The sequence below is a fragment of the Falco peregrinus genome, chromosome 3 (genome assembly GCF_023634155.1).
Source record: "Falco peregrinus isolate bFalPer1 chromosome 3, bFalPer1.pri, whole genome shotgun sequence".
Classification (NCBI taxonomy): domain Eukaryota; kingdom Metazoa; phylum Chordata; class Aves; order Falconiformes; family Falconidae; genus Falco; species Falco peregrinus.
The window spans coordinates 110924739-110943679 of record NC_073723.1 but is presented as its reverse complement, the minus strand read 5'-3'; the positions used below and the strand labels follow the sequence as shown (position 1 = coordinate 110943679).

The 18941-nt window shown below is 58.4% G+C and overlaps 1 protein-coding gene across 7 annotated transcripts; it reads left to right on the top strand.

Moving 5' to 3' along the window:
* The first annotated feature begins 124 nt into the window (after positions 1 to 124).
* On the top strand, positions 125 to 18865 carry ATP13A2 (ATPase cation transporting 13A2). 7 transcript variants are annotated; one of them, XM_055799240.1, is made up of 30 exons: positions 3143 to 3187; positions 5673 to 6710; positions 8351 to 8424; positions 8681 to 8848; positions 9186 to 9244; positions 9356 to 9467; positions 9594 to 9673; positions 10169 to 10246; positions 10508 to 10577; positions 11023 to 11157; positions 11407 to 11473; positions 11556 to 11702; positions 11852 to 12019; positions 12109 to 12219; positions 12332 to 12378; positions 12499 to 12687; positions 12767 to 12973; positions 13135 to 13248; positions 13398 to 13554; positions 13855 to 13975; positions 14211 to 14335; positions 14942 to 15099; positions 15551 to 15655; positions 16443 to 16522; positions 16739 to 16891; positions 17021 to 17117; positions 17250 to 17473; positions 17707 to 17858; positions 17942 to 18114; positions 18290 to 18865. In XM_055799240.1, exons 2-30 carry the CDS (start codon positions 6608 to 6610, stop codon positions 18458 to 18460), a joined length of 3645 nt encoding a protein of 1214 aa, XP_055655215.1. In that variant the 5' UTR covers positions 3143 to 3187; positions 5673 to 6607; the 3' UTR covers positions 18461 to 18865. The 7 variants fall into 7 exon arrangements, with proteins under 7 accessions (XP_027644260.2, XP_055655217.1, XP_055655215.1 ...); XM_055799239.1 differs by having other exon boundaries at positions 3150 to 3187; positions 5318 to 6710; XM_027788459.2 differs by lacking the exons at positions 3143 to 3187; positions 5673 to 6710 and adding an exon at positions 125 to 924.
* Positions 18866 to 18941: the final 76 nt, after the last annotated feature.

The window sequence follows — 18941 nt, the reverse complement described above, 5'->3', positions numbered from 1 at the left end:
GTTACTTTATTAACAACATTGAACTGATGCTTCTGCCCCTGTTGTAGAATCCCAAACCTCGCTGGTTTGTGGTTTTGTGTGTGTGAGCAGCCGGAGTCACCTCTGAGGTTCTGCTGTGGGATGAGGATTTGAAAGTGGTCCCACAAGCGGAGACAAACGGTGATGGAATTTCTGTAGTGACCTTAATCCCGTGTCTTGAAAGCAAATGCATGTGTGGGAAGAGACCTGCAAGTAATAAGCCCTTTGGCAATGAGCAAGAAAAGAATGGAAGCAGCTGGGAAAGGGGAATATTATAAGGATCTCACCGTGTCGTGAAATCCCGTGAAGACCTGGAGCTTGCAGGGTGCAGGCATGTGGGAAAATACCAGTGGCGATGCCGCTAGGGAAGTGGGTCTTGCCACCACCCTGCTGGGGTGCTTATTTTTGTTCCCAGTCCTGTAGTAGATGAGATCCTATTTGCTCAAGGTTGAATCTTTCTCTTTGCTCTGGTACAGGTGGGTTTTAGCTCCACATTCTCAAACTTGTGATGTTTGTAGTAGGCTGTGGTAGGTTGTTGCTGGAAGCAACTGTTCGCACACTTTGGGAGCTGGAGGAAAAAGGAAGAGCTTTCTCTTTTGCTGTTTAATAGGGAGGTTTTGTCTAGCTGTAGTAAAAAATTTTAGAAATGTCATGATGCCACTTCTGAGACACAGTGTGGTAAACCAGGATGCTGCCAGCGGGTGGGAAATGAAGATTGAGGTGGCATAAATCTGGAAAGGCTTACCCCAAAACTGACCCTGGTTTTTCCATACATTTCTCTCTCCTGCAGCAAGGGAACCTTGTGGCTGTGTCAAGAAGCCAAGCTGATGTCGGTGTTTACATGCTGCTTTTTTTTGGAGCTCATGTCTTCGTTACTGCGAGCTGATGCAAGACAGACTTCCGTAGGTCAGAGACTTCACACTTAAAATCCACGTGGCTGCTCTTCCATGTCACTGGATTGCCCCTATTTTCTGTGTCTCGAGTGAGCTGTGGTTAAGGATGGGTGTGTGCCGGTCCTGTGATAGAGGAGACCCCTCTGTTGATGTTAGACAGCAGGGCTGTGTTGTCAGTCCCGTTGCACTGGTATTTCGGGATCTGTTGCATCTCTGCACTTGGTCATCTCATCTCCCTGCTTAAATCCAAGGAGTTCCCATCAACAGCTCAAAAAGAGCTTTGTGAGCCCCCTGCTCCCCTCCCGCTATGCTTATTTTGGTTAATGTTGGGTTTTTTGGACAAGTGGAACTGGTGGTTGCCTTTTTTATTTAAAAGCTAGGCGTTCTTGCTGGGAATAGGGTCAGCTGGAAATGCGGAGGGAGTAAAGGCAGCCCCTTGCTGCTTCAACTCGCTGCAGCGGCTGAGGTTTTTCTCTTCTAATTAGCAAAATCTCCTTCACCTTTGCTGTCAGGAGGTAGCACAGGCTGTACCCGAGTCACATCCAAAGAAAACACTGGCATTATCTCCTTTCCTGCAAAGGAAACTGAAACTCCCATATGCCAGGGTGGGTACAGGGGGGAGAGCAGGTGCTTTTTGGCCACTGCAGCGGAGCGTGGTGGGCAGGAGCAGCCCTTCTCGCCGGCCTTGGCTGTTTCGGGCAGTGGGTTTGCAGCACTCGGAGCCATGAAAAGCCAGGTTTTGGCCCGAGGGGTTTGCACGAGGGGTGTTAGGGAGGTCTGCACCTGGCTGTTGGCTTCAAAATCCCCTCGCAGCAGCTTTCCGGGAGGGAGCCCTGCTGCAGTGGGAGCTGTGCAAGCTCCCTGGCCTTCTGCGTGTGGAGTGGTGGGCATCCAAGAGGGGAGAAAGGAGGGCTGCAGAGCCCTTTTGTGGGCAGAGCCCAGTGCATTTCCTTGCAAAATGGGGGGGTGCAAAGCCTTTTTTGAAGGCAGAGCCCCATCTCTTTTTTGGAAGCTGTGGGGGTGGAAAGCCTGGTGCATTTTCTTGCAAAATGTGGGGGTGCGAAGCCCTTTTGGGGGCAGAGCTTTGTGCGTTTCCTTGCAAAATGTGAGGGTAAAAAGCCCTTTTGGGGGCAGAGCCCTGTGCTTTTTCTTGCAAAAACGTGGGGGTGCAAAGCCCTTTTTGGGGGCAGAGCCCCATCTCTTTTTTGGAAGCTATGGGGGTGGAAAGCCTGGTGCGTTTTCTTGCAAAATGTGGGGGTGCAAAGCCCTTTTGGGGGCGGAGCCCTGTGCATTTCCTGCAAAATATGGGGGTGCAGATACCTTTCTGGGGGCGGAGCCTAGTGTGTTTCCTTGCAAAATGTAAGGGTGCAAAGCCCTTTTCGGGGGCAGAGCCTGGTGCATTTCCTTGCAAAATTTGGGGGGGCTTTTCTTGCAAGATGTGGGGGTGCAAAGCCCTTTTTGGGGGCAGAGCCCCATCTGTTTTTTTGGAAGCTGTGGGGATGCAAAGCCTGGTGCATTTCCTTGCAAAATTTGGGGGGGCTTTTCTTGCAAGATGTGGGGGTACAAAGCCCTTTTGGGGGCGGAGCCCTGTGCATTTCCTTGCAAGATGTGGGGGGTGCAACGCCCTTTTGGGGACAGAACCCAGGCATTTTTTGAATGATATGGGGGGTGCAAAGCCTGGTGCATTTCCTTGTAAGATGTGGGGGTGCAAAACCCTTTCTGGGGGCAGAGCCTGGTGTGTTTCCTTGCAAAACGTGGGATGCAAGGCCCTTTTGGGGGCAGAGCCTGGTGCATTTCCTTGTAAAATTTAGGGGTGCAAAGGCCTTTTCCGGGGGACAGAGCCCCGTCTGTTTTTTTTGGAAGCTGTGAGGGTGCAAAGCCTGGTGCATCCCCTTGCAGGATGTGGGGGTGCAAAGCCCTTTCGGGGCAGAACCCAAGTGTTGTTTTGTTGGGTTTTTTTGGGTTTGTTTTTTTTTTGGGGGGGGGGGGGAGGGGGGTGGGGAGTGCAGACCCCCTCGTGGGGCAGCCCCCGGTGCAGTGCCCTGCCACGGGGGGGCTGCCGGGCCGGGAGGTGGGTGGAGTGGGGTGGGCAGCACCCGGGGTGTTTCCTTGCTTTTTTTGCTTTTTTGCCTTTTTTTTTTTTTTTTTTTGGGGGGGGGGGGGGGGGGGGGAAGGACTACAAGTCCCAGCAGGCGCCACGCGCCGCCCTTCCGCCGCGCGCCGCGGAGCTGGGTGCGCGCGGGGCTGCGGCCCCCGGGCGCCCGCCATGAGCTCAGGTCAGGGGGCCCGCGCGTGCCGGGGGGGGCTGGGGGGGGAGGGGGTGTCTGGTGTGCGCGCCCCCCCGCCCCGCACCGAGCGACCCCCGCCCTTCGCGCTGGGCCCCGCCGCCGCCTTTGCCTGGCCCCGGGGGCTGCATTGCGGGGGGCGCGCGGCTGCCTGCGGCGTGGCCCCGGGGGGGCTGCAGACGCCCCCCCCCAGCCGGCCCTGTGCCCCGGGCTGTGCAGGAAGGGGGGCTTGCATGTGGGGGGGGCGCAGCTTCGCTTCTTTCTCTCTCTCTTTTTTTTTTTTTTTTTGCTTTGCTTTAGGTTTTTTTTTTTGCTTTGTTTTAGTGGGTTTTTTTTTTTTTTGCTTTGCTTTATTTTGCTTTCCCCTCCAGCAGGGTTTCCACAAGGAGCAGCTGGGCACAGCGCAAAGCAGGGCGCTGTCCCCTCCCTGCCATGACAGCTTGAGGGGGGTGACAGAGCAGAGGGGGGAGCACAGTGCTGTCCCATGGGAGCCCCTGCCCACCTTGGGGTCTGGAAAATGCTCTGCAAGGCCGTGGCTGACAGGGTCAGTGGTTTTGCCAGTGTGGGATGGTGCAGCCTTCGGTGGGTGCTGAGCCCTCGTGCTGTGCACACCCCGAGCTCTCAGCCCTGCCGCCGCCTGGGACACTGCGCTAAGGCGTGCGCTGATTAATCTCTGCAAAACTTGGGGAAACGAAACCCAGGCGTCTCTTTCGGATGCTCCGAGACTTGTCAGACCCTGCGGCTGAATCCCTGCAGCCCACTGGGGGGCTGCTTCCCCGCCGGCCAGTTGCTCTGACCTGGCATTCAGGGGGGCTCCAAGCCCCTCGGGGTCCACAGCTGGGAGCAGAGCATCCCTTGGCGGCACCTTCAGTCAACGCTGCAGAGCCGGGGCTGGATTTAAGGTTGTGAAGGACCATGCTGCCCTTCTGACCCCATGAGTGGAGCAATCCCGGGGTTTTCTAGGATGATAAAGGATGTTACGCGATGTCAGGTGAACGGGCACTGAACTGCCATCACTGCTGACCACGGGTTGGCCTTGCAGCTGGAAGACCCTTTGCAAGGTTGAGGCTGGTGGAGGGAAAAAGGCATCCAGGGATTCAGAAGAGGCTGAGAAATTTGCTATGGTGCTGCAGAAAGCATCCGAGCTCCTTGTCGGCCCCGTTTCCCCTTCCAGGGCACGCGGGAGCAGCGCAGCGCCTGCGTACTTTGCCCGTTGCCTTTCAGGTTTTCCCCCGGCCGGCACGGAGGAGTTTGTTGAAGGTGGCACCGGGTGCAAGAGGAAGCGCTTTACGGGAGGAAAGGGAGGTGTGTGCCCCCGCCATGGCCAGCCCGGCTCAGGGGGCTCTTGGGGTGGCCAGGCTTGGCTCCGTGGGACTTGCCATGCTGTGCCATGGCCGTGGTCCCTGCCGCTCTGCCGTCTTTTGCAGCACAGCAGCGCTCGGGGTTAAACCTCACCCCTTTTTTTTCCCTGCCCTGCTTGATTTAAGGGTGCTCAGGTTCAACGCTGCCGGTTGTCTGTCCCTGCCCCCTCCCCCCGCGAGGTGGGAGATGCTCTAATCCTGCCTTATTGCACCAAAACAGATGATGGGCTGCGAGGAGCACAGCCCCTCTCTCCCTAAGGGGGGTAGGAACCCTTTATTTAACCAAGATTTGGGGAAATTATGGGGTTTTGATATAAACAACCTTCTTTTTCCCCCCTCACCGGTGCTTGCCCTGGCGAGGATGCTCCCTGAAGCCGCCAGGCGCTTACCTCTAGCTTGGCAGGTGGTTTTGGCGTACGCTGAGGTCTTGCAGAACAGGGTGCAGGAGAGGTCAGGGCGATGCCTGCCCGGGGTGGGGGAGAGAAGGGTTTGTCGGCCATTGCCTCAGCCGGTGTCGTCAGCACGTGGCAAAGCAAGTGCTGGCAGTGCTGCCGGCTTCCTCGTGGGCAGCCTTTCCCTAAAATCCAACCCAAAACCAGCTGGAGATGGACAGGGCTGCTGGGAAGGCACCTCGCCTGCAAGGAGCTTCATTTTCTCACCCGTTGCAAGGGTTTTGATGCATGAGGGTGATTCCCCCTGAATCCCCGTCCCCCACGTCCCCATTTTTATCGAGCCCGTCTCATCCTTTTGTTTCTTCCAGCCTTGGGGCGTTTTTCCGGCTGCGCTGGGCTGGTGGATGCGGCCGTGTCTGGTAAAACACGTTTGTTTGCTCCAGCTGCGTGGTGGCAGGGCGGCGGGTTCCTCTCCGGCTGGATCGCGCCGATGAGTTTATGTTGGCTTGGTGGAAAGGGCTGGAGAACCAACGTCATCTCATCCCAATCCCTCACTGTGTCTGGGCTTGCAACTGGCTGTGACATCTCCCATCCCAAACCAGAGCCTGAAAGCTCCTCATGAGTTTAATTCTTGCCCTACGTGACCCAAACACCATTTTCCTTTCGTCATCCTTCCTTCCTTCCTTCTGCCTCATCCTGATTTTCCACGTTTCCATCTCCAAGGGCCCAGACTGACCTTGCCTACCCCATCCCACCGACCAGACAACACTAGACCTTGCTGGCTGGAGCAGTGACCTCCCTGGGTGGACGTTCTGGTGTGCAACCTCTAGCCCATTACACGTGGGGGGGTGGATGGATCAATGGATCGCTGGATGAGGGATGGATGGATGCTGCTTGGGAAGCCCTGAGCATCCAGTGGGGACCATGAGAGTGGAGAGAGATCTAAAAGTCCTCTTGGGGTTTGTTTTTGTCAAGAAGGTTGCTTATAAAAGGGCTGTGGTTGCAAAGGGAGCTTGTGGAGAAGGTCTCTGGCACCAGCATGCACCCGCTGTCATCTCAGGCTGTGTCTGGGGGTGGGCAAGGACCGGTACTGGCATTCCCAGTCCCCAGGCAGGGCAGGGGCTGTGCTCAGGGATGCTCAGTGCTGTGAGGTGTGTGGGCTCAAGGTTTCCAGCCCCACTTTCTGGTGTCAGCGTACCACGCTTCCCGGCTAGGACACGTGCTAGCTGTCAGGGCATCCTGAACACCTTTCTCCCCGCTTTTTCCCCAAACCTTGGCATCAGGGACACGTGCTGGTTCACTGAAAGGTGCAAGACGGAGCACGAGCTGGTCTGGGAGCCAGGCAGCTGCCGGGACTCCAAGCAACCTGGGTGTCAGTGGTGAATTGCGGCTCCCCTTTTCCCTATGGAAGCTTGGCTGGTGCATCGCTGACCCCTCCCCGAGTCCGCAGCCGCTCCTGGCTGGTTTCCCCCCTGCAGCAGCCGCAGAGGGAGAAGCAAATCTCTCCCCAGGGCTTTTGAGCTCTTGGGGTAAGCCCCCCTACTCCAGGGGCCAGAGGAGGGACGGCCGGTGTTTGCCCACGAGGTGCGGCCGCTGCGCCACGATTCAAACTGGTCGTGCAGCTTCACGGTGCTGTGCCCTCCCCTCCGCGGTGCTGGATGCTTTCCGGACACGTCCACCGGCAGGCAGGTGATGACGGCTGGACCGATCCCGTCCCGACCGGGGATGGCTCTGCTTGCACAACCGGTGGGGTAAGGCGCGGTGAGTCAAGGCGAGAGCCTCTTCTCGCTCGCCGTGTTTTGGGGAGCAGCCGGGAGGGTGAGAAAACCTGCAGGGACAGGGATGGGCTTGGGCAAGAGCCGCAGCTCTGCAGGACAGAGCCGGTGGCGGCCGTGCTCGTGCGCTCCTCTGAAAGATTTGCTGCTTGGAGAAGCGAGAAAGTCGCACGGGTTTTGTTGTTGCCGAGAGCAGAGTTCAGGCGGGGAGGTGGGCTGTGCTTCTGGCGACCCCAGCCTGGTTCGGGGAGGTGCAGGAAGCAAACTGCCTTGGTTTTGGGTTGTTTCCCCATTTTTCCCCCTCCCGCAAACCCTGCGGACGGCGCTGGGGAAAAGCTTTTGTGCGAGGCACCCCCTGGCCCTCTCCTTTGTTCTGCCCTTGTGAAGGGCGGCACACGCTGCTCCTCGCCCTCCTGCTCCCGGCTTCGGTTAACTGGGAATCGATGCTTTTCGCAGGGTTTGACGCCAGCAGTGGGGCGATCTGACGTCTCCCTCCCTCGCAGGCCCTTGGCAAGCTTTTTTCATTTTGCTTCCTGGTATAAACCGTCCCCTGGGCTTGTTCCCTCCCCCCCTCCTCAACCCAAAACTTATCACTTGGAGCGGCACCGGTTGCGTTTGGGGAGCTGGCTACTCCCTGGGTCACTTGGCGAGGTGGAGACCACAGCCCTGGTTGTCATCAAAACCAGGGGATGGTTTTAATTAATTGCTTTTGTCACCTGCAGATGAGCTTTGGGGTCGGACTGGGGAGCGGCAGGAATCCAGCTGGGGTGGCTTTTCCAGCAGGGGATGGCTGCGCGGGCTCCCACCCGGCGTGGAAATCGTTAAGCCGGTCTGGGTGCTCTCCTGGAAACCTGCGCCCAGCCCAGCCAGGAAATTATTTACCGGCTCCAGGGTGGGAACTGGCTCCTGGGTTGGTGTTTGTGCCACGTGTTGGCTCCCCCGCCGCTGCTTTAAAATCCCAGAGTTGGGACACCGCAGTTTATAATCCGTCGTGAATTTAGGGGATAAGCGGGTTCAACTTCATGGCACGGAGGGGGGCAATTAAAATCGCACCTGGGACGATTACGGCGATGCTTTCGGCAATCCCCAGCGTCTCCCAGGCTGGGTGTCGGGGTGCAGTGGAGACCGGCAGGAACTGGAGGTGCTGGGACATGGTTAAAACTGGCAAATGCAAATTTTGTGGCCCCGTCCTCGGTGCAGGGGGAGACACAAGGAGCAAACAAGCATGAAAAGTGGCTGGGAGAGCTCTCCCTGCGTTTGACCTGGCTCTGCACCAGCCCTGCTCCCTTCCCCCGGCTGCTAAGCCGCTGTGCTTTTCTGCCAGCTTTTCTGCCCGGGTTCCTTTGCCATGGTTCGCGTGACCGTCACGTGCCACGGGAGGGTGACGGGGCAGTGCCGGGGTGCCCCGTGCCCGCAGCATCCCCCTGCGTGGCCGAGGTGGCCCCGAGCCGCATTGCTGGGAGCCAGGGTGGATGGCAGGGGGGGGACACTGAGCCTGGCCACCTCCTGGGACTTATCCAGGGATATCATCGCTGCAGCTGGGAGCCTGTCACTGTGGCATCTCCTGAATAACCCCTCGGATCAGCTCCCCTTTTATTTTTTTTCTCCTGTTTTTTCCCTTTGCAGACAGCAGCAGGCTGCTGGGGAGCCAGCGGCCGGGCTACGGGACGCTGCAGCGAGACGTCGATAAGTCCCGCATGGTAGGTCTGAGGGCTTCGCCGCGGGGAGGAGGGCATGCCGCCACTGGCTTGGCACGAAACCCATCTATTGTCCGTGCCACCGGCACGAGGTGGTGGTTTTCCAACCCCAGATCTACTTGCTTGTCACCTGCCTGGTGTTAAATCAGGCCGGGAGGCTGAGAGCTTTCATCAGTTCAGGATGTCGATGCTTGCTGATCTTAATTTCAGTTTGGTTTATGAGTAAGCATTTCCATAAAGGTGATCTCCTTTCTTCCAGGAGGTCACAGGCTACCAGACCAAGACATGGCGGGTGGCCCTGTGCCACGCTTGCTCCGTGCTGACGGCCGGGCTGCTCCTGCTCCTCTTCCACTGGAAGCCGAGCCTGGAGGTGCAGGCGAAGTGCAAGCCCTGCGCCCTCGGCCAGGCCGACTGGGTCATCATCAGGGTAAGGCCGTGGAGACATCCAAGGGTCTGGGCTTGGGCTCTGCCACCAGCTTCCCGGGAGGGCCCTGGGCACATTCTTTGCTGCTTGTCCCCCTCGCTGTGTCTGATACCTCCTTTCATCCAGTAATGAGCTACCCCAGAGCCAAGTTACTGCAGGGATAGTTATTATTCCCACAATAATTTCGCACTTTCCCCTTCCCTAGCAGCCAGCCCAGCTTCCGTGTCACTTTATTGTGGGGATGGGTGGCTGGGGGACTCCCTGCCTGCCTGCGGAGCTGGGGGCGGGCACGAGGGGAGCTCCCCGTTCCCCGCTGCTCAGACCCGTGCCTGTGTCGCAGGACCGATTCGGACAGTGCTTCACCACCCGCGTGCGCACGGAGGCTCTGGGCGAGGGCAGGTGAGCCGGGCTCACGGCCCCGCGGCGATGCCGGCATCACATCTGCGTGTGGCTGCCAGGGAGGGGGTGGATGGGCGAGGGACAGAGCCTCGGGTTTTCCACCCCGAGCAGCCTGGAGCATCACCCTGGGGCCAGGCTGGAGGACCGGAGGAGCAGCATCGCCATCGGCGTGTCGGATGAGGAGGAGAGCCGGGACACCATCCGGCTCCATGAGAAGGAAGAGGTAATGCTCGTGACCCTTCCCACCTCCCACCACCCTTCCCACCTCCGCCCCCTCAATCCTCTCCCTTGGCGTGGGCTGCCCTCGTGTCCCGCTCACACCTGGGTTTTTCCTTCCTGCTCCACTCAGAACAACCACCTGCGGTACTATCTCTTCGAGGGCATGCGCTACATCTGGATCGAACGGCGGCAGGCATTCTGCAAAGTCAGGTATTCCTCTGCCCCCCCCTGCCCCCGCTGATGTCTGGGCATCTCTCTGCTGCTCTCCTTGGCCCCTGCACCCCCTCGAAATCATCCTGACCTGGCTGGAAGTCACATAACCACACTGGAGCTCCTCTCTGCTCTCCCTTGGAGCCCATCCCCGGGGTGTTGGGCTGGGGATGCTGTGCTGCCTTTCCCCTGCCCCCCAGTTGTCGATGTTGCCCGTCTTTGTAGGCAGAGGAAACTGGGCAAAGTGGTTTGGCAGCTGTCCCGTGCTGGATGGTCCTCAGCATGCTGTGCCGCTTGCAGCTCTCCGAGCTGTGCCCCTTTTGTTCCCGCTCCTTGGCACCCGCAAGCTGCAGCAGAGGCTGAGGAACAAGATACTCTCCCAAAGTGGTGGTTTTTTGTCTCCAAGGACTTGGACATGGTGTTTGTTCCTCTGGGCCAGGCTCCTGCTGATGTTGACTCTGTTCCTCTGTCTTTCTTTCCCCTTGTGCTTGCCAGCCTCTTGGATGAAGGTTGGACCTGCGCAGATCTCCACCTCTCCCAAGCTGGGCTCGACCAGCAAGACCACAACACCAGGTAGGGATCTACCAGCGTTGTGGGACACCTGGGGAACACAGACGAGGCTTTTCTAGGGGCCAGAAAATCCCGACGCCTGGTTTTTTCTTGCACTCAGACCTCTAAATAGAGGACAGCTAGGTGGGCTGGGTTGTCCTGGCTTGGCTTCTCCACATAACGGGGCTCCCGAGGGGGTCTGGGCAGCGTGGGGGTTCCTCGAGCTAGAAACGCTTTTCCCTAGCGTGCCTTTGCTCCTCCTTTGCTTTTCTCTCCCCTTTGCAGAAGGAAGATCTATGGACCAAACCTCATCGAGGTGCCGGTCAAGTCCTACGCGAGGCTGTTGGTGGAGGAGGTGTGTATCCACGGGGCCGTGCGTCAAAAGGGCGAGTTGTCCCAGGGCAGATCCTTCCCCTGCTCCGTGTCCCTCACTGCACATGCTTTGTGGGCCCTTTGCAGTGGGGAGGAGAGGGCTTCAGGAGAGGCAGCTTGGGCAGCGACCAGAGAAGGCAGAGCTGGTACAGCTGTGGAAGGGACCCATCCCACCTCTTGGCTCAGGCAGGAGCATCCCCAGGTAGTTGCAGAGGTGGCTGAGCATCCTCAGGAGTACTGACCGCAAGCAAAGCCGGGGAGCATGGGGGGGTTTGTAAGAAGTCAGTTGGCTGATTCCCACCCCCCAGGGAAGGAACAGCTTCTCCTCTGCATAAGCAGTTGTTCCTCAAAGAGCCTGGAGGTCTCGTGATGGGCTGGACGAAGCTCTCCCTGCCCCAGACCTACTCACGCTCCTTGTTCCCTTCCAGGTGCTCAATCCCTTCTACATCTTCCAAGTGTTCAGCATCGTGCTGTGGGTCTGCGACGCCTATTACTACTATGCCGCCTGCATCTTCCTCATCTCCACCATCTCCTTAGGGCTGTCCCTCTACGAGACGAGGAAGGTGAGTGGTGGGCTTACCTGGGACAAGGAGCTCTAATGAAATAGCTCGTTTCCTGATGCTGTTTGACCTCTGTGCTGATGTTGAACTCACTCTGAGCCCAGCTGGGTGAGGACATCCCGTACTCCCAGCAGTGGGGCAGGTCTCCTTGTCCTTCATCTCAGTCCTGAGCCTTCGAGACCTGTTCTATGGTGCTTCGCCGTGCTTTTTGAGCTACCCTTGGGTGGCTGCTAACTGCTCCCTCCCTTGCAGCAAAGCGTCACGCTGCAAAATATGGCCAAGATGTCAGTGGGTGTCCGAGTCCGCCGTCCCAGCGGAGGTGAGTGCGATGCCCACGATGAGCCAGGGTTCCTGGTGTAAAGCTGCTCGGGATGGTGCCGGGACGATGTGTCTGAGCACAGCCGTGACTTTTCCAGAGGAGATGGTGGTGAGCTCGGCGGAGCTGGTGCCGGGTGACTGCATCAGCCTCCCCACGGACGGGATGCTGGTCCCTTGTGATGCCGCGCTGCTGACGGGCGAGTGCATGGTCAACGAGAGCATGCTGACGGGTGAGAGCCCCAGCTTCTGCTGGGGGCTTGGGGGGAGAGGACAAGCCTTGTGTCTCAGTGGCCCTACGGCAGCCCCTTCCCATCCAGGCTGGTTGGCTCCTGACCCCCTCAGGGTGATAAACCTGGCTCGGGGATGTTCCTCACCACAGGGGAGAGCGTGCCGGTGATGAAGACCCCTCTCCCAGCTGGTAGCCGGGCAGCCAGCCCTGTCTATTCCCCCGAGGAGCACCGGCGGCACACCTTGTTCTGCGGGACGCAGGTCATCCAAGCCAAGTCCTACGTGGGCAGCGAAGTGCTGGCCGTGGTGACCCGCACAGGTAATGGATGGAGGGGAAAAGCCTGGATTAAGCCGCATCCTTTGGAGCGGCACCTTTGCGTGTGCTTACTTTCTGTTCCTCTCCCTCAGGGTTTTGCACAGCCAAAGGGGATCTCATTAGCTCCATCCTCTACCCCAAACCTGTGAGCTTCAAGTTCTACAAGGATGCTGTGAAGTTCGTCCTGTTCCTCTCCATCCTGGGTATGTCTGAGCATGGAGGCACGGCCGGGGGCTGCCCAACTCCTCTTAAACGGTTGAGCCCACCCTGCAGCTGCTTTGCTTTGTAACCCAGCCGCTTCTCCCTCCCGCACAGCTTTTATCGGCACACTGTACAGCATCCTCATCTTGGTTAAAAACCAGGTAGGGTTGTTGGAGCTGGTGAATCCTTGAGCGCAGGCTGACGCTGGGACCGTCAGCCGATGCGGGTGGGGATGAGTGGGGGCTGTCAGGATGCTCACCCTCTTCCTCCTCGCCTGCCAGGTCCCCGTGGGGCAAATCATTATCCGTGCTCTTGACCTCATCACCGTCATCGTGCCCCCGGCTCTCCCGGCTGCGATGACAGTGGGCACCATCTATGCCCAGAACAGGCTGAAGAAGCAGGGCATCTTCTGCATCAGCCCTCCCCGTATCAACCTCTGCGGGAAGATCCGCCTGGTCTGCTTCGACAAGGTGAGTCTCGGGCAGCGCCGTGGGACCACGGTGTCCAGCTCAGGGGGGCTGGCTGGGACCCACCGTGCTCTCCCCGCAGACAGGAACTCTGACCGAGGAAGGCCTGGATGTCTGGGGGGTGGTCCCGCTGGAGAGCAACCACTTCATGCCCATCGTCCACGAGCCCCGCTGCCTGCCCGCCGGCCCCTTGCTCTACTCCCTGGCCACCTGCCACACAGTCTCGCTGCTGCGGGCGCAGCCCATTGGGGACCCTGTGGACCTCAAGATGGTGGAGTCCACCGGCTGGGTAAGACAAGCGGTGGGCAAAGTTGCTTATCTGTAAAAAGGGAGGTGGGACACACCTTGTTCTGGCAGCAGAGGGGGTGTTTGAAACCACCCGGGGGGGGGGATGGGGCTTGGGGGCTTGCGTGGCAGGGCTTTGCCATCTCGACGTCTCCTTGGTTCCAGCGCCTGGAGATGATGGAGGAGGGGGAAGGTGAGCTGCCTGCCTTCCAGCAGTTTGGGATGAAGGTCTTGGCTGTGATGAAGCCTCCGCCCGAGGAAGAACAGCCACGAGACACGGTAGGTCCTGCAGAGCAGAGTGGCTCAAGTTGCCCAGGTCGCTGGGTCTGCACCCCCAAAGCGCTGCTGTGCTTCACAGCCGCTGCAGAGGTTGCACCTCCCAGGAAGGCTCCTGCCTGGCCCCGACACCCGCTCCCTCTCCTCCACAGAAGCACCAGTCACCCGTGGGGATCCTCCGGCGTTTCCCCTTCTCCTCTTCCCTGCAGAGGATGAGCGTCCTGGTGAAGCTGCCCGGCGAAGCCTCAGCCCACCTCTACACCAAGGGGGCACCGGAGATGGTGGCCAGCCTCTGCAGGAAGGAAACTGGTATGCACTGGGGGAAGTGCTGGGGGACAGTGGTTTGCTGGGAAGCAGCTGGTCCGGCTGCTCCATCATCCGTCTGCATCCCTGCGGCTCACCCCACGGGGAATTGTCCTCGGTGATGCTGCTGGGCAGTTCCCAGAGGCACAGGGCTTTGGATCAGCTCCAGCCGCCTGTGGGGAGGAAAATCGAAGGCGGGGAAGGGGGTTGGAACCTGGGTGAGAATCCAAAGCCCTTGGGGATCTTGAGCATCCAAGGTTCGTTCAGGAATTATTTTGACCTCGCTTTTCCCCTGGCGGCTGGCAGTGCCCGTGGATTTCTCCCAGATGCTGCGGCACTACACCACGGATGGTTTCCGGGTCTTGGGTCTGGCTTGCAAAACCCTGAGCGCGGTGACCACCTTTGAGGAGGCCCTGCAGCTCCCCAGGTTGGTGCCAACAACTTCTTTTCTCCGTTGAGACCTTGCTTGTTCCAAGGGTTTCATGGGATGTTTTGCTGCCCTGCAGCCTTGTCCCATCCTAGCAGCCTGCGAGGGATTAAACCCTCACCCCCACTAAAGCAATTCCTGGCTACCCCCCGATGGATCTGTAGCCGTTTACACCAATTGTTTCTCTCTGCCTTGCGTTGAAGATGGTGTTGACCGGCTCGTTGTATCCCACCAGGGACTCGGTGGAGAGCAGCCTGACCTTCCTGGGGTTCCTCGTCATGAAAAACGTCCTCAAGCCAGAGTCTGCGCCTGTGATTCACCTCCTGAGGAATGCCAGCGTCCGCCCCGTCATGGTGACAGGTGACCCTGCGGAGGGGAACAGGGATGCTGAGCTTGGGGAAGGGATGGGACACGGACAACCCTTGACGTTCTGCAAGGGGTGAAGGGTTTCTCCGCCAGAAATCGGTGGCCTGAAGCAGCCAGGAGGCACGGCAAGGACTCCTGGAGCCTGGATGTGTGCATCCCTGCTCCTTGTTTGCATTGCCCTGCCAGCAGGCTCACGGCAGGCGGGGTGTGCAAGGGTGCAGGCTGCTTTTTCATGGATGCAGCGTGAACCCACAGACCCGAGGTGGGCAACTTAAACAGCAAAACCACTCATGGTTTCACCGCTGCTGATAGAAATGTCAAACCTTGTGAGCACCCTGAGCTGCCCAGCTAACGGGGGGGACGTAGGAGCCACCTTCGGGTGTTCTGCAGCAAGGGAAGCAGCGCTGCCGGGGTTTGAAGCTGCTGCCTTTCTTTGGAGGAGGGAAGAAATGAGATTTTGGAGCTGTCCCCCAAAACACAGGGAAGGAAACAGACCTCCAATGTGGCTGTGGTGGCTGGGAGGGGGGGGATGCAGCAGGTTTGAGCTGCTCTTGGCTTGCAGCCGTGTGAGACCCCAGCCCCACCGCCTCTTTCTGCCAGGAGACAACATGCTGACGGCCATGAACGTGGCCAAGAGCTGCCGCATGGTGGAGCCGAAAGAGCGGGTGGTCTTTGTCAACGCCTCCCCACCCAGCCACGACAGACCCGCCGCGCTCAAGTTCATCCTCGCCGAGCACTCCCAGGGCGAGGAGCAGCCAGTGAGTCCCAGGGCAGCGTTTCTGGGGGGATTGTAGAGCCCCAAGCTGCCGGTCACCTTGCAGGACTCTCTATTTTTCCTGGCATCGTTGCCCTTGGAGGCAGCTATGGGTGTGATTCTGCCCCTTATTAACTGCCTGCTGTAGGGAAAGATCACTTGCTCCTCTTCCTCCCCGGGAGCACGTCAGGCTGGAGCTGATGCTCCAAACACCCTCGTTGGATGCAGCCCAGCACCGTGTTGCTCAAGTTCTGCTCCAGGTTTGGCACGAAGGGCTTGGCCACACAAGCCTTTTATCCCAAACACCATCATTTATATGCTTGAAACTGAGGTTGAAGGGCCAGCGCTTCACCTCCTGCCCCGCCTGGGTTGAGGACGCCGGTCCAGGGACTGAGCAGGGACCTGAGCGTGAGCCAAAGCCCCGCTGCAGGAAACACCGGTGTTTTCCTTGGCAGGGTCCGCAGCAGCAGGACGGCTGCTCCCCCCAGCCCTGCCACTTCGCCCTGAACGGCAAATCCTTCGCCGTGCTTTGCGAGCACTTCGCCGACCTGCTGCCGAAGGTGAGTGGCGGCAGGGAAGCCTCTGGCAGGGTTGACCTCACCAGGCACCAGGGTTTCATCTTGCAGCCTCGGAGCTCCAAAATAAAATGCCCTGAGAGGGGTTTTTTGTTGGTGCAAGGTGCCCTCTGCCCTGCTGAGCTGGCAAAGCTTAAAATAACCCAGCTCCTCCTGGGTGCACGGAGATGCAGGGTGCTGCCGTGCTTAATTACCTAATGTACTTCTGCATCTTTGTATTAAAAGGGGTTTAGTGATGAAGTTGGATTCGGATATAGACTAAAAAGCAGCTAGTCAGTTATAAGTTTTGAGAGATTGATGTTTGAGTTACATTTCAGTAAATGATGGCTAAAGACATCATACTAGGAACATCCGCAATGTTTGTATTACGTAGTTCTACAGAAAGTTACAGAATTGTTTGGGTTCTTTGTAATCTACCGAACTGGTCAACCACGAGCAAAAGTTGTTAGAACACAGGTAATTTTTGTTTGATTCCAGATACGGAATGAAAATTTTGCATTTAAAATTTTGGTGAATGCTTTCAGAAATTAATAGATAACAGTACTAAACCGATGTCTCTGAAGTCATGTATTCATCATACTGCATAGTAGGATGCTCAGGCTTTACTACATGCTAGCCTTTTGTTGGGATTGTGTACTTGTTGTACAATACCGTGTTGTATTTTACCAACGGGTTTTAGTGATGAAGCGTACAGCTGCTCTTCGTGTAAGTGCTTGTGACTTGTAAGATGTTAACCTGACGTGGGGAATCATTAGGAGCCTTCCCTCTGCAGATCCTCATCCGAGCCACCGTGTTCGCCCGCATGTTGCCTGACCAGAAGACTCAGCTGGTGTGCAGCCTGCAGGAGCTCAAGTAAGCGACTGCAGCCCCCAGGGATGGAGGGCAGAGGGGGGCAAGAGGGGGTTCACCCTCCACCCGGAGGCTTCTCTTGTGTGCCAGAGCTGCGGGATTGCATCCTGCCCTCTCCCAGCTGCGGGGTGATCCTAAACCCGGGGGTGCGACACTGAAGACCCCGGGCTTTTTCCCCCCTCATCCCGTGGTGAAATATGGGACCCCTTCTCACTGCAGCTACTGTGTGGGGATGTGCGGGGACGGGGCCAATGACTGCGGGGCACTGAAGGCGGCCGACGTGGGCATCTCGCTGTCGGAGGCGGAGGCGTCGGTGGCCTCGCCGTTCACCTCCCGCGTGGCAAACATCGAGTGCGTGCCCACCGTCATACGGTGAGCGCTGGGAGCCTCTTGGGGGTGGGGGGACGGACACCCCGGGGGGCTCGTCAGTGCCTCTGTCCCTTCTTTGGGACAACTGGTGGAGGGGGTGTCATGGCTGAGTGAGTCTCATGCTCTCTGCAGGGAGGGCAGGTGCTCGCTGGTCACCTCCTTCGGCGTCTTTAAGTACATGGCCCTGTACAGCCTGGTGCAGTTCGTGTCCGTCCTGCTGCTCTACACGGTGAGTCCCACCGTGTCCCAAACGCCCGGGGTGCTGAGGGAGGGATGCCTTTGGGTCCCCTTGTCGCGGCTGGATTTTAATCTGTCCCTTTCCTAGCCCCTGCACTGAGCACTGGTGGTTTCTCCTCTGCAGATCAACACCAACCTGAGCGATTTCCAGTTCCTCTTCTTCGACCTGATCATCACCACCACCGTGGCAGTGCTGATGGGTCGCACCGGTCCTGCCCAGGAGCTGGGAGTGGAGCGTCCCCAAGGGACGTTGATCAGCGTCCTCGTGCTGGGCAGCTTGCTCCTTCAAACGGCTCTGCTCATCACCGTGCAGGTCCTCAGCTACTTCATCACTGTCTCACAGAGCTGGTGAGGAACCCGGCTTCGTGTGAGTTTAGTGAGGGTCATGGCGCGGAGGATCGCGACGGAGCCCCAGTGCTTGTCCTTGGTTTTGACCAACACCAGCTGGCATCAGGGATGCATCCAGCCACCTTGCAGCGAACGGTGCCCGTACGCTCGTGGAGAGCAAGGGGCTGGTGTGTAGACCCTCTCCTTGCCTCTCGCTTCATCTGACCCTCTGCCTTCTCCCCTGCCTGGCTCAGGTACGTGCCGCTGAACAGCACAGTGATGGCTCCCCAGAACCTGCCCAACTACGAGAACACAGTCCTCTTCTGTGTCACGGGCTTCCAGTACCTCATCCTGGCCGTCGCCATGTCCAAGGGGTACCCGTTTCGGGAGCCGCTCTACACCAACGGTGAGGATGATGCTGGCCACGGGGATGAAGAGAGCCATCAAACTCGCATCCTCCTCCTCAACCCTCTTCCTTCTCGCCCTCAGTGCTGTTCTTGGTAGTCCTCATCCTCCTTTTTGGCCTCATGATATGGTTGACCCTCTACCCGCTGGGCTTCCCCAAAACCCTGCTGAAGCTGCAGGGCATCGATGACTTGAATTTCAAGCTGCTGCTGCTGGGGGTTGCTGCCCTCAACTTCTTCGCCGCCTTCGTGCTGGAGGTAAGGGTGGGCATGCGAGGGATGCGTGTTGTCCTTGTGGCTCTGCCCCGGCAACCCCTTTTCCAGGAGCTGTGGGCGCGGAGGGAGCAGGGCTCACCTTGGCATCACCTTTGCCTTCTCCTTGTGGTCCTCAACCTCCTCAAAACCCATTCTCCCCTCCCTATCTTTGCTGCAGACCGCCCTGGACCACGGCTTGCTCAGCTGCCTCCGCAAACTGCACCGAAAGAAGGTGTCCAAGAAGCTTTTCAAGAGGCTGGAGAAGGAGCTGAGCCAGCAGCAGCCATCCTGGCCACCCCTTAACGAACCCCTCTTTGCTACACCCAAGATGTCCATTGCTGTGAGATAGCACGCGTCGGGCTGTCGCCCTGCCTGCCAGCCCCTGGACGCTGTTGTTTATTTATTGCTCCTGGGAAATGGAGGGGCAGTTTCCCGCGGGGAGACCCTCAGCATCGCAGCTGTGAATCCCCACGTGCTGGTCCTGCAGCTGTGGCTGAGAGGAGGAGATGGCGGAGAAGGAAACGGGGGAGGGGGGGAGAAGGTGAAGAGGAAAAGTAGAAATGATCCAGCTCAGCTCTTCCTCCTGCTGCTGCCCTTGGACCCGTTTCCCCGTGCTGGGCACCGGTACAGTTTTGCAGGGGGGTACTGCCTCCTTTTTCTTCTCCTGGCTGGTCAGAACCCCCGAGAAGAGGGTCCCTGATCTTCTCCTGGCGAGGGCACCCGTCCCAGCCTCGCATCCCTGCTCACTGTGAAACCCCCCCCCCCCCTCCGCCTCCCCCTGTGACCACCCTAGATGTGTAGGGACTGTTTACAAACTGCCCTGTCCCTGA